Source organism: Orcinus orca, chromosome 18, assembly GCF_937001465.1.
Source record: "Orcinus orca chromosome 18, mOrcOrc1.1, whole genome shotgun sequence".
Classification (NCBI taxonomy): Eukaryota; Metazoa; Chordata; class Mammalia; order Artiodactyla; family Delphinidae; genus Orcinus; species Orcinus orca.
Window position 1 is genome coordinate 60,322,712 of NC_064576.1, and position 15,055 is coordinate 60,337,766.

General features: G+C 35.5%; 1 protein-coding gene and 1 long non-coding RNA gene across 6 annotated transcripts in view; one reads left to right on the forward strand and one right to left on the reverse strand.

The window, feature by feature from the left end:
* The window catches only part of FNDC3A (fibronectin type III domain containing 3A), a 161,977-nt gene that overhangs the window by 127,158 nt on the left and 19,764 nt on the right, over positions 1 to 15,055 (forward strand). For all 5 annotated transcript variants that reach the window (XM_004274601.3, XM_049701043.1, XM_033436841.2 and 2 more), the window contains 7 exons: positions 1,586 to 1,672; positions 9,119 to 9,257; positions 9,790 to 9,858; positions 10,671 to 10,789; positions 12,396 to 12,501; positions 12,589 to 12,764; positions 14,239 to 14,352. In XM_004274601.3, coding sequence (XP_004274649.1) covers positions 1,586 to 1,672; positions 9,119 to 9,257; positions 9,790 to 9,858; positions 10,671 to 10,789; positions 12,396 to 12,501; positions 12,589 to 12,764; positions 14,239 to 14,352 — 810 coding nt within the window. The remainder of the gene's footprint in view (positions 1 to 1,585; positions 1,673 to 9,118; positions 9,258 to 9,789; positions 9,859 to 10,670; positions 10,790 to 12,395; positions 12,502 to 12,588; positions 12,765 to 14,238; positions 14,353 to 15,055) is intronic.
* Positions 1 to 15,055, reverse strand: part of LOC125961922 (uncharacterized) — a 57,103-nt gene that overhangs the window by 12,144 nt on the left and 29,904 nt on the right. The window lies entirely within an intron of this gene.

Below are 15,055 nucleotides of genomic sequence, written 5' to 3' on the forward strand. Positions count from 1 at the left end.
ACATTTTATGCCTGGGAACAACACAGACTACACTTTAAGTATATGTGTTTTGGGGAAAATAAAGAGAGGGAAGGATCACCACAGCCTTAGACTAAGCAACTCTAAAAGATAAGAAAAGAGAATGTCTCCCTTCTCCAACTGTGTTCATGCATTGCTTCTCCAAGTGCCACAGAAACTTTGAAGAGCCTCACAGACTATATAGTGCAGCCTGAATCTAGTTACCAGTGTCTCATCTCCTGTAAGCTAGACCTGAGCTAAACAAGAGTTAGGCTGTCTTCTCCTAGTTATATATAGTTCCATAGCTTTTCAGAGTTACTTTGAAGCAATATGAGTCAAAACTGGCTTGGTCCATAGACAACTAATGAGAACATACTGTATAGCACAGGGAACTCCATTTAATGCACTGTGGTGACCTAAATGGGAAGGAAATCCAAAAAAGGGGATATATGTATATGTATAGCTGATTCATTTTGCTGTACAGTAGAAACTAACACAACGTTGTATAGCAACTATACTCCAATAAAAATTAATTAAAAAAATAGCTTGGTCCATTCTAGGTGTATACCCAGAAGAATTGAAAATACACGTTTGTACAAAACTTTGTACACCAATGTTCACAGCAGCATTAATCATAATAGCCAAAAAGTGGGAATAACGGAAATGTCCCCATCAACTGATGAATGGATAAACAAAGTGTAATATATCCGTGCAGTAGAATACCATTCAGCCACATAAGGGAATGGAGTACTGACATATGCCACAACATGAATGAGCCTTGAAAACATTATGCTAAATAAAGAACCCAGGCACAGAAAACTGCATATTGTGGGATTCCATTTCTATGGGTATAGGCAAATCCATAGAGATAGAAAGTATATTGGTGTATAAGAAAAGAGAGAAAGTGACTGCTAACCAGAAAGTAAAGTACAGGCTTTATTCTGGAACTAGGAATTAAACAATGGTTTCACAAGCTTGTGACTATACTATAAACCATTGAACTTTATACTTTAAAAATGGGAATTTTATGGTTTGGGAATTATATCTCAGTCTTTTTAAATTTTAAAAATAACATTGGGAAAGTATAAGCATTGTCCCTGGGGCTATAAATAATGCCAAACTAAATAATGCCAAACATAAGTGACATCACAACCTGCCAGCACAACCAACTATTCATCTATTCACCTAAACACAGTTATGTGTTCAGGGAAAGTTAAATATGTTAAATAGTTATGGTTTTGTTTAGCTCTTGCAACATCTGTCTGGGAAATTCCTGTTAGTTCTAGGGATAAGCTTACTGATGGTGATGTTACCATTGTCTCTCATTTTCCCTCAACACAAAGATCTTCTCTTGGCTACTGTATTTACTGAGAATAAGTGGTCTTCCCCATCCTCCTACAAATGTTCAGTAGCATTTCTGGATCTGTCTACTCAAGATAGAAGCATCAAGGTGAAGATTACCCTCACCCAAGCATTAATCACATTGCACGTAACAGAAGATGAAGAGGACCTGAGTCTTTTCACATATTCCTTATTCCCCATATTTCTGCTGTTAGACCTCTAATGAAGACTTATTTTCCCTTTCCAGGGATATGGTTTTAAGCCTAAATATGATGGAGAAGACCTTGCTTACACAGTGAAAAATCTCAGACGTAGTACAAAGTATAAATTTAAGGTAAGCTTTGAAAGCCCTTGAAAGATTTGCTTGTTGTTCTTATTGTTCCTGTTTTAAAGGCAGGTACATGCCTCACTCCTGTGGGATTTTGTCGTGGCCTCTCCCGTTGCGGTGCACAGGCCCCAGACGCGCAAGCTCAGCGGCCATGGCTCACGGGCCCAGCCGCTCCGCGGCATGTGGGATCTTCCCGGACCGGGGCATGAACCCGTGTCCCCTGCATTGGCAGGCGGACTCCCAACCACTGCGCCACCAGGGAAGCCCCCTGTGGTTTTAAATCTTAAATATTTTGGCCTTTTCAAATGAGCTTTAATAAGTTTTACTTTCTTACTATATAATAATGCTCCTCAAACTTTATTTAAATTCAAAACAGTCTCAATGTTTTACAGGAGTCTTATTTGCAAAACGTGAACAAAACATCTTTTAAAATGTGGATGTCAAAAAAAAAAATGTGGATATCATTGAACATAGTCAGAATATGCTTTTTTGGCAGGTATATCAGAAAAAAGTAATGATATTTTAATGCTCTATCTATCTAGTGGTGCACAGTTTCAATTGTCCAGTCACTAGTAGTTACTTGATGAAGGTGATATCTACCATGTTTCTTCACTGTAAAGTTGTTCTTTTTCTCTTTGTAATAAGTATTTTGTGAATACTCTGTAGACATCTTGTTCCTCATCAAAGTTTCACCCACTAGTTTTAACACCCATTGATAATTCTTGCCTGAATCAGTTATTCAGTAATCATGATTAATGGTTGCCAAGTGGTGATTTTTTTAATTTTATCATTCCTTCTACATTTATTAATTTGCATTATACTATAAGGAAAAGCTTTCTTTTCTCATTTATTTATATCAGTATGAACTCATGGATTCCTGTTTACTGAGTGGGTTATATTTTGTTGCTATGGCTATCAGTTATGAGGTTCAAATTGTCTTAGATTTGGGAGCCCTTGTCAGGCTGACTACTGAATTTTTTTGACATGTCCCCACCCCATCATTCTTTGAGCCCACCCTTTCTGGAACATGGTATTTCATTCTCATCTTGTACTTTCTCTTCGTCAACCTTGATATTGGCCATTTCTCAAAGCACCTGGGTCCTTTAAGTGGACAATGGTATTTAGAAGTCAAGATCTGGGTAGTAAGTATACTTAATGCTATAAGGGTATTGCTACTCCTGGGCATCCTCTCAGTGGACAAGGCTAAGAACTAGATGTATGTATGTTGGTCTTGTGTGTGTATACACACACACATACACAATTTACATGCACAAACACATTTATATTCTTATTTCTAGAATATCTATTTTTAAAAATCATGAGTTTGCACCAAAAACCTCCATTTAATCTAGTGCCATGGGTTAATTCTAATTTTCTCCCTTTCCTTATTTCTAACTCCCATCATCATCAGTGAGAAACTTTGCCCCACATATGTTCACAATATTTACTTATTGGATGAAACTCCTCCTCTTTCCTTTATATCCTTCCCTAGAGTCCTATTCAGGGTGCTCAAGTTTCTACTAGGCAGATGCTGCTGCTTCCACCCAACCTACCTCATGTCATTCTTGCTTGCTTGAGGCCTGGAGACTCTACGTCTTGCTCACTTGAAGCAGTAGCAAGCTTTGAAAATTCTTCTCCTATGGAGACTCCTGAAAATTCTGTATCTTTCCTAGTATTTCATCCATTCTAGGATATATTTTAGCTCTGACTTGGTTGGTGATATGCATTGCTATTTCTTGGTAGACAGTGCTTGAATTAGCTAATATACCAGTTAATATAAGCCAGCCTACATTTTTATGCAGAGGTTTTCCCCAGACTGTAACAGGATGCTTATTAGTTGATAAATTCAACATTTGAATTTTCCTACCATTGCTTGTTTAAACAACTTATTTCAAATAAATGATAAAGGCCATCGTAAATTGTTTTCACTATTAAAAAGCAAAAGATAACTTTTATTACTCCTTGAGAACCTATGAAAGAAAATTTTAATGATAATGGGAAATTTGATTATGCAGTGCATAATGATTATATTTGTCATGCTTTATTTTGTATATTAGCTTCATTTTTAAAACTTCTGATAACACTGGGTCATTTTAATTTTCAAATACAGTTTTTATTATTGACAAGATTTATAAAATACCTAAGAAGTATTATGTACATTTATTCTAGTTTTCCTCTTATGGTGTTGGATTGCATTTTTGCTTTAGGTAATGATTATCATACCAGCAGATCTTCAAAAGAGAAGTTGTTAATGTCTTTATAATCTGCTAAATTTATTTAAAAATTCTGGGGGTAAGGCCTAGCAATCTGTATTTTAGTAGGCTCTTCAAGTGATTCTGATGCTTGTGAAAATTTGAGAACCACTGATCTAGAGGAGGGAAAAAAATATTAGGAAATAGAAAATGGTGACTGTATGAAGTTTTCTAGAAGCTCCAACATTTATTTTGAATCTGCCATGCACTGGGTGCCAGCTGAGGTGGGGTTGAATCATTAAATCCTACTTCTATTGTTTGAGTCTTCCTTTCTAGCTTGACATTTGCAGTCTCCTCTTTCAAGCAAACATATCAAAATAAAATCTTAACACTCTAAAAGAAATCATAGAATACTAAGCAAAAGCAATAAAAATATTATAATGCAGGAAGTAGTGACTAAATAGTATATTATTGTTTGTAAAGAAACAATAAGGATACGATTAACATAAAATTCTAATTTGAGCAAGTTTACCAAATGCCAGAGTTCTAGGTTGTACAGTAAGGACAATCCTAGGACACTCAAAATACTAAAACAAAATTAGAACCAAAAAATTTAAAGGACAAAAGAAAAATGAAAATAAAACTTTAAAGCATAAGAGAGCAATGAGAATTCTTAAAATCATTTCAAATTCAGAGTGATAAACAACTGAACAATGCTAATTCCATCCAGTGGTTCACGTGGAAGCTGGGCTAGGACCTAGTGTCCATATTTTCAAGAAAGAGTTAAAACCGTCAGAGACTAGTGGCCAGTCCCTATGACTCTGGGCCACTAGAAAACTAATGCCTTATTTCCTGAAGTTCCTGAAAAAATATGTTTTCAAGTGCAAGGCTTCTAAAAGTCAGGGTCTGAGTACCTTGAGCTAAGAACCCTTAGATACCTTTACTTCAGCTTGTTACTTGTTTTTGAGGCCTTCTCACAGGTGAAGAGAAATCAAAACAGTATCTGGGTCCATCAATTTCATTTATCTTCCATCCTTGAAATTTGCTCATACATCAGCATCTATGACAGTACAGAGTCACGTTCCCTCTTCTTTCTCATCTTGTCTGTTGTCATTTTATGACGTCTCCCTTTCTCCTCTGCCCTATCTAAGTGTGGCCCAAGTTTAGTCCTTAGTTCTACCTGGAATATCCCTTTCTGCCTTGGATATATCATCTCTTTGCCTTATGCGAGCTGTCATTTCTGTCCTAAAGAGTACTAAATCTCCAAACCTGTTCTGTATCACTTTCAAGCTAATTGCTCACCTTCTAATCCAAGTTATATTTTATACCTAATCTGTCTGAAACACAGCTTTGCCTCCAAAATATAATTTCCTTAATTTGCTATAAGGTTCTTTATATTCCAACCCATTCATTTTTTTAACTGCACTGCCTTTCACTTCTTACTTGAACTGGCTCCCTCACCACACTGAATACTCATCCTTCCCTGAGCAGAGCTCACTATTTATTATTCCCTTCTGCTCCTATACTCACATCTTTCTATTCTCTCTTACCCAATCTTCCCCTTTTCACTGCTGTTGTCTGTGAAAACCCAGTTATCACTTTCATTTGCTTTTTCAGAGCCTTTCTGGACCATGTTAGGCCATAGTAATCTTTCTTCTGTTGCCTAATTCTTTTGATATGCATATTGCCTGTCTGCATAGAATCTGCACAAAGATTCTAAACTCTGAAGGTAAAAAGTGCACCACACCTAGAGTTACAGTGCTCCCTCTGTGGTGGACACTAAATGAATGCTTTGATTATTCGTAAAATTTGGGGGAAAATACGGTTTTATACCTTACTGGCTAACTGAAGTAAAAGGCAGTGCTGACATATATAGCTTTAAAAACATAATTAGTGGACCTTATGGTTTTTAAGGAGTCTGCTTTTACTTTAAAAGCTTCCTCAGACTTCCCTGGCGGCTGGGGGGCGCGGGTTTGATCCCTGGTCGGGGAACTAAGAGCCCGCATGCGGCACGGTGCAGCCAAAGATTTTATTAAGTATATAATTTAAAAATAAGAGCTTCCTCTGGAGGGGGCACTGTAGGGGTAGGGGACTAAGAGGTACAAACTACTAGGTATAAAAAAATAAGTATAAAGACATACTGTACAACGCTGCCATATTTAAAATGGATAACCAACAAGGACCTACTGTATAGCACAGGGAACTCTGCTCAATGTTATGTGGCAGACTGGATAGGAGGGGAGTTTGGGGGAGAATGGATACATGTATGTATATATATATGGCTGAGTCGCTTTGCTGTGCACCTGAAACTATCATAACATTGTTAATTGGCTAAACTCCAATATAAAATTAAAAGTTTTTAAAAAAAAAGACATTGGGACTTCCCTGGTGGTGCAGCGGTTAAGAATCCACCTGCCAATGCAGAGGACACAGATTCGAGCCCTGGTCCAGGAAGATCCCACATGCCGCGGAGCAACTAAGCCCGTGCGCCATAACTACTGAGCCTGTGCTCTATAGCCCGTGAGCCACAACTACTGAAGCCTGCACGCCTAGAGCCTGTGCTCCGCAACATAGAAAAGCCACCACAATGAGAAGCCCGTGCACCGCAAGAAAGAGTAGCCCCCATTCGCCGCAACTAGAGAAAGCCCGTGCGCAGCAACAAAGACCCAACACAGCCATAAATAAATAAATAAATTTCTTTTTTTAAAAAGACATTGTACAATACAGGGAATATAGAAAATATTTTATAATAACTATAAATGGAGTATAACCTTAAAAAATTGTGAATCATTATACTGTACACCCTGTAACTTATACATCAACTATACTTCAGTTTTTTAAAAAAATCTTCCTCTAGTTGTGAGGTTTAAGTAAACACTGTACTATGTTGAAAGTGTTTTGACCCCCTTTGAAGTGTAATTTGTAAAGCAGCAGAGTGAGAAAGCATCCTGAAATTCTATCTGAATATGTGGGAGGACTGATGAGGAAGCCTGAGCAAAACTGAACAACTGCACTAAATTTTACTGAGTTCTCATGGGTTGCATGAGTTATTTGGGGTAATAGATTTTATTTAGATCCTCGTCTGTAGTGTCACGTCATAGTGGTCCTCACCTATGGCTCATTCATTCTGCCAGTAATTATTGAGCATCTGCTCTATGATAAGCGCTCTTCTAAACAGTAAGAATTCAACAGTGATCAAAACAGCTAATATCCTAGTGGAAGGAATAGACGACAAACAAGCAAACAAACATTAGATAGTGATAAGTGCTATGCAAGTTAACTAAAATAGGGTGAGTTGACAGAATGACTGGGTAGTCGAGGAAGTTCTGGAAATGACATTTAAACAGATCTGAATAACAAGAAGGAGGTCGCATGTCAAGATTAAAAAGAACATTCCAGGCAAAGGAAATAACTGCTAACGTAAAAGACTCGAACCTTTTGAGTGGAGGTAGTCAGGGGTGGAATCACATAGGGCTTTGTAGATAAGAATTTAGATTTTATTCTGGTAAAATGAGAAGCCATGAAGCTGAGAAGTGATAAAGTCCCTCTGGCTGCCATGTAGAGAATAGATGAGGTTAAGGAAAGGAATGGAAGCTGAGAAACTAACTAGTAGTATGTTACAGTCATTCAGCAAACATCAAATAAAGGAGGCTTTAACTAAGGTTGTGGTAGGTATAGAAAACAGAGAAGTGGAGGTAGAGTACAGGATTTACTAATAGATTTGACAAATAAGTTTAGAGAAAGGATCAAAGATCCTTCTAGATTTTTGGCTTGAGTAACTAGGTAAATGGTAGTAGTGCTTATTACTGATGGGGAAGAACAGAGATGGAGCAGGTTTGGAGAAAAAATCATATCAAGTTTGATACTGGACTTGAGGAACTTTAAGTTCAGTAGAAGAGATAGGTAAAAATATAAACATAGGGCTTTCCTGGTGGCTCAGTGGTTAAGAATCCGCCTGCCAATGCAGGGGACACGGGTTCAAGCCCTGCTCTGGGAAGATCCCACATGCCGCGGAGAAGCTAAGTCCGTGTGCCACAACTACTGAGCCTGCGCTCTAGAGCCCGTGAGCCACAGCTACTGAGCCCGTGTGCTCTGAGCCTGTGCTCTTCAACTAGAGAAGCCACCGCAATGAGAAGCCTGCACACCTCAACGAAGTGTAGCCCCCGCTCGCCGCAACTAGAGAAAGCCCATGCGCAGCAACCAAGACCCAATGCAATCAAAAATAAGTAAAATAAATAAGAACTTTAAAATATATATGTAATTAAATTTCTGAAGTGAAAAATATAATTATATTGAATAAGTATAAATTATTATAAATATGAATTATATTTATCTATTGTTGCACAACTTAGCTTGAAAAAATGAACATTTATTTAGCTCACAGTTTCTGTGGGTCAGGAATTCAGGACAAGCCTGGCTGGATGGTTCTGATGCCGGGTTTGTATGAGGTTGCAGTCAAGATGTCATGTGGGGCTACAGTCCTCTGAAGGCTTGACTATGGCTGGAGGATGTGCTTTCAAGTTCACTCAAGTGAACTTTTTGCCAGGAGTCCTCAGCTCCTTGCTGTCTCTTGGTCAGAGGTTTTAGTTCCTCACCACATGGGCTTCTCCATAGGGAAGCTACACATACCATCATTTCTTCTACATTGTTTGTCAGAAGCAAGTCATTAAGTACAGTTCAAGGGAAGAGGAATTAACCTTTATCTTTAAAGAGAGGAAATTCAGAGAATTTGTGGGCATTTTTTTAAACCCCTGAAGAATAATAAAAGAATAAGTTAAAGCAAGCCTAAAGCCCGTCAAGTATCACCAGATTATAGCTTGTTCCAGTGATGACTCTTGTTTAGTATCAAAATGTTAGACTTATACTTGTATTTTCAAGACTGATTCTAAAAGGGCATTATTTTATACCTGAATTTTCTTCATATATGCTAAGTCCCTTTTTTTGTTTTTGTTTTTATTTATTTTTTAAATTGGGGTATAGTTGTTTTACAATATTGTGTTAGTTTCTACTGTACAGCAAATTGGTGTTCCCTGTGCTATACAGCAGGTTCTCATTAGTTATCTATTTTATACATATTACTGTATATAGAGACGTAGATGGATCCCTTTTTGTTTTTAATGCTGAGTCCCTTTTGAAGACAAGCAATTCTCACATAAATCATTTGACTGAGCCTAGTTGTCTCTCATCACTTTTGGTCGTTAAGCCAATATCATTAGGTATCAAACATTAATTATTTTATGTCTTTGTGTTCTCATCATAGGTTATTGCTTATAACTCAGAAGGTAAAAGTAATCCAAGTGAAGTAGTTGAATTTACTACATGCCCTGATAAACCGGGAGTACCTGTAAAGCCCTCAGTTAAAGGAAAGATACATTCACATAGTTTTAAAATAACTTGGGGTAAGATATTATGCATACTTGTATATCATTACCTTTATATTTGATTAAAATGATTTGAATATTTAGATCATTTTTAAGATACTTGAATAAATTTGTTAGCTCAAGTAAGTTCAGTAAGAAATGTGAGACTCATTTACTGTTTTGAGGATGGCTTTGTAGTCACACATACTAAGTTCAGATTTGATGGAGGAAGAACTTGGGGTCCACTGTAGAACTTTGAGCAGGGGCAGCAATGTGTGAAATGAAAGATTACTGAACTTGTAGCTACAGTTTCTTGTCATCCTGGTTTTCACGAGAAATTAAAATCACTTATTCATTTAAAACAAAAATTAATTGAGCACCTGCTTATGTACTACCTTATGCAAAAATGAGAGTAAATGAGATGCTGGAGTTAACTTTTTAAAAAATCATTGCAGGTGATTCTTCTTTCTTTTAGAGCAATCCTGAGTTTGGTATTCTGTCTATTATGAGTTTATGTGATTTTTTTAATTGTGTATACTCTGCCTAATAACACTTTTGCTTCTTTGGATAGACCCACCAAAAGACAATGGAGGGGCAGCCATCAATAAATATGTAGTAGAGATGGCAGAAGGTTCTAATGGTAAGAATATCTATTAAAAATTGATATTTATACCAGTCTACCTTTACTCTTCATGATTTTAAATTTTGTATAATCTCTTTTTTTTCCTCTTGATTTTTTCCTTTGTAGCATTTAAGATTTTGTCTATTATGACCCACTTTAAGTTGTAATCTCCAGAAATACAGTGACTCAAATGCAAGGCTGCTGTATAGCTATATTATTTTCTTATTTTTTTCCCTCCTTTGTTTGCACTACTCAGTTCCAGTATACCTAAAGTCTTCTGAAGGTTAGCTTACTCAGTTAGATTTATACCCAGATGTATCAGAAAAACCATCTTCTAAAACTTAACTTACATTATACTAGTTTTAGTAATAAATTCTTTGCCTAGTAAAATTTATTCTTGAATCACACATTTAACAATCTTTATTTCTATCAAATGGCCTATTTCCTTGCAAAAAATAAGGATGTCTTTTAATTAAGACTAAACTTCCTATGGTATTGGTTCTTTCTATTCTTTGTGTGTTATAATGTTATTACCGGCCCAGTAAACACATTTAAAATGTTTAATTAAAAGTAAATTATCAATCTAAGCCAAAGTCTGTACAGAGTTAGAGATATTTCACTTCAGCAAAGCCATACAAATTTGTCTAGGAAGCTGCACACATAAAGAAAATTAGATCATTTCCAGGAAACTCAAAACAGGCTTAAATTGTTTCTGACAAATTACATAAACACTTACCTAGTGAATGAAGCTAGGATACCTGCTGTGTCTATGATACCAAAATGTTAAACATTACCTGGTAGCTGATTGAACATAATTCTTCACCTTACAGGAAACAAGTGGGATATGATATACAGTGGCGCTACTAGGGAACATCTTTGCGATCGACTGAATCCAGGCTGTTTCTATCGTTTTCGAGTTTACTGCATCAGTGATGGAGGACAGAGTGCGGTAATACTTACATGCAGATTTTTTTTTCCAAGTTTGGTCAAATGAGATGAGATCATCAGATGCCACCTCAATTATTGAAATAAATCATAAATGTATAACGTAGGTGGTTAAATTTATAGTGACCACACTATTCTAATACATATAGTACTTAGCTTATGGTCAAAATTCAGTGAATATCTATTGTCTGGTTGCTGTTTAGGTTTGGGAGAATAAATATATGAAAACATTGCAGACAATTTTATAAAGATAAATTTTAAGATGATGCTCAATAATAACCCTACCTAACAAAAATAGAAACAAAATAATCGTAGGCTTATTTAGTGTACCGTAAATTATGTGTATCAGGACAAACCATAAAATACCATTTACTGTTTAAATACAAATTCTAAATATCCACTTATTTCAGAAAAGTTTCACAATTATTTCACTTATTAGAGACCCCAAAACCAAAATGGACTTATATGTGCCATTGATTATATATGAGACATTTGTAATGTTCTGGAGAAGTATGTTTTTTAATAGAAGTGATTTTTTTGTTTTTTAATGAATTCAACCAAGAATGTTTCTTGGAGCATTCATAATTGTTATTATTTTTCAAATGGGATTTAATGCAATGAAAGTAGGGTTTTTTAATGAATTATAAGCATTTTGTTGAAAATGAGAGTACTGTGAAACTGAGTTGCAAGTCCTGCCCAACAGGCTTTGGATCCAATTGCTTCATTTTCTTTAATAAGAAAATCTTCCTAGGTTTAAAATAAATGCAAACCCCCACTCCCCTCCCCCCCCCACCAAAAAAACACCTATCTTTCTAATATAGCATCTATAGTATTCTTATATGAATGCCTTTCTGAATAAGGTGATGACCAAATATTTTATTTATGTTTGGAATAAGTTTAAGTGTAAACCTTAATACAGTGCAGATAATGAATATGGCACTGAGTTTGTGTCGTGTTTTTAAGAGAAAGTTTTTTAAAATAAAACTAAAAGATTTTTTTAATAGCATAAAAATTAAAAGTAATACCAAATACCTGGAAAGATGCCAAATACTTGGGAAAACTTACCTGATTTTTAAATTATTTTTAGGGTGAAAGAAAGAAGGAAAGATTTTTTTTTTAATAATAAATAAATTAATGTTTAGGTTAAAAATACAGTCAGGTGGACAAAATAGTCTAAACCTCCTGAAAACAGACCAGATAGCATTTACAGAATGTTAAAACATCCTTTTTTAGAAGAGGTTTGTAGAGCCATTTGGACATGATCAAAAATAATGTCCATTAGGTTATATGTAGGGTTTTTTTGGTTGTTTTTTTAATTATGGAAAGAAGAAAAGAGAGGGGTTTTTTGGGGCGGGGGGGTTCTGGTAACTTTCTTTGTATCTAGTAGTCACATAATACATGTCTATTTTATTTGCCTGTATAAAATTTGAGTTTTAATGATTTAATTGGGTTTGATTTTATTCAGAACTTTATTCCTTTTCTGTTGATAGTCAAGTACAGTTTCAAATTATTGGTGCAATCTTTGTGTTTGTCTTATTTTCCTCTAACAAAAGCAGTCTGATTATTTGGCTTGGGGCATTTTCGTTTTGTTTTTGCTTTTGTTTTGGCAGGTATCTGAATCTTTACTTGTGCAGACTCCAGCTGTGCCTCCTGGCCCATGCCTCCCTCCCAGATTACAGGGTAGACCCAAAGCAAAAGAAATACAGTTACGATGGGGTAATTTTCACTTCGGTAATAAATTATAATTAAGTTAGTATTAAATATATTCCTCTTGCTAAATTGCATGAATCTTTCCACCTTTAGGACCCCCTTTGGTCAATGGTGGATCACCCATTTCTTGCTATGGTGTGGAAATGTCTCCTGTAGAAAGAGATGAACCCAGAGAAGTTTACCAAGGTTCTGAAGTGGAATGTACAGTGAGCAGCCTTCTTCCTGGAAAGACTTACAGCTTCAGACTGCGTGCAGCTAACAAAATGGGGGTACGAAGACGGAGCTCACTGAATTATAATCACAGTGGTATTTCATATAACATACGTCATTGTACCCATTATTTGACCATTTTGCTTTCAACATGCAACTCCAAATTTTACAATTTTTAATAAGCCTCTGTTGATAAATAAGAGAGAAGTCAGTGTATACCATAACTTAATTGTTACAGAATCTCACTCAGTATTTTCAAACCCCACTTACACTATGTGACACTTTGGACTTTAGCTAAGCTAAAGCTTGCCTTTCAGGCAGTGCTAATAGGGTTTACTTTGTGAAAAGAGTAGAAACATGATCATAAGATGAAATACTTAGAGTTATTAAGTGTTTTGAGGCTGGTTAAATGCAGCATTTACTTTCAGTTTGCAACTAGTTGTGATTCATTTTTTGCCTAAAGGAGAGTACTTACATTCTAAGCATTCTGGTTTTGTGTGGGTTTTTTTAAAAAAATATTATGTATGTACAACTCCATAAAATGGACAAAACAGGTGATGTCTCCATTTTACTGCTGAGGAAGCTGGGGCTCAGAAAAGCTAATAGCTGCCCCAGCAGTCACACAGACGAAGAAGTGGTGGAGGCCAGCCACTTCCTCAGACCCCAGAGCCAGCGCCCTTTCCACCCAACTGTGACACCTACCGTCCCTCTGAATTAAAACTTCTCTAAGGACAAAGCAGTGATTTCTTACTTTAACTGAGTTAGCACTATGTTTCTTTAAACTACAGTATAAAATTTCATAAAGTTAAACTGACAAGTCTCTCCCCATTATTTCAGATTTTAGTAAACTGTGCTGTTTTATGTCTCATTCTCCAACTGAGTTCATTATATCTGTAAACTTACTTACTTTTAAATTTCTTACATGCCAGTTTTATACACTTGGTTGGTATTCCTTACGTACGTCATTCCTTCCTTTCTGAAGTCATGATCTTGTCAGCCCCTCAAGGCTGCAGTACACTGGGATTAACATCTTTAGTGCTAGTGTCTTTAACCTATATTTTCAGGTTTGTGATAACCTGTCAAAATCATCTTAAGTAAATATTTGTTCTCTGTATTTCCAGAGAATTTAATTTTTACACCCTACTAAAGCTATTCTAAATTTTAAGATATAATTTATGCCCATCACCTCTCATGCCTTTAATTGGTATCCATTTCTTCACCCTTCACAGAATTTTTTCTTATTTATTTGACCAACCCAATTGCTGAATGCCCCGCCCTTTTTACAAAAACCAATTCATGAAGTAATAGGGGCAAGTGAAGAAACTATAGTAAATGAAACTTTAAAACACCCCACATATTTACTTCCATGATCATTAATTAAAATCTTTACTTTCTGTGATTTCTTTTAGAATTTTATGTCCAATTAGTCTTAAAGGAAAGGGATGATGAATTTGATTTTTTGTGAATATTTATGGAGAGCTGTGCAGTTGGTAGGTGAAAAATGAAAACACTAGTTAATATTTGTTTTTCTAGTTTGGACCATTTTCAGAAAAATGTGATATTACTACAGCCCCTGGACCACCAGATCAGTGCAAGCCCCCTCAAGTTACATGGAGATCTGCAACTTGTGCACAAGTGAATTGGGAGGTATTGTAATTTCCTTGACTTATATTTAAGTGATTGAAACAGTTTATATAAAAGAATAAAGACACTGTGCATTCATCTCCATAAATTATACAAAGAGTAAGTCCTAGTTAAATTCACTTGGTAAAAAGTGAATTCTTTTTTCTCTTTGAAGCATTTAAATAAGGTATATTTACATTACAAGTATTTAGATTCTTGTTTGTGATGTGCTTTGTATTTTATCAAAGGCTTTGTCTCGGTACTGAGATATTTAGCCAGGGTGAGCTTAATGTTCAGAGCAAACATTCATAGGAATTACTATAATACTATTTCTCTTATGTTTATTATCTCTAGTATATTTATTGCATATAGTAATAATCAATAATAATAATTACATTTTCATTTTCCTTTGAAATTTAACAAAGAAAATGTCCTTGTACGATTTAACATTTATATTACTTAATAGAATTGTTTTGAAGTATATTTACATTAAAGTACTCTTTCTAAAGTGTTTCAGTGATATTTCTACTTCTAATTGAAAACAAAGTTATACTTTTGACAAATCTTAAATTCAGGTGGCCTTAATGAATAAAAATGTAATATTGAACAGTTTAAATTCTGTTAAACATTTTTTAAAAATCCAAAAACAATTCAGTTTTTTATATGCTCAGGTAAAGAACATTTTTGCCCAAAAGCTATTTAATCATGTCAGGACTTAAGACCTTTA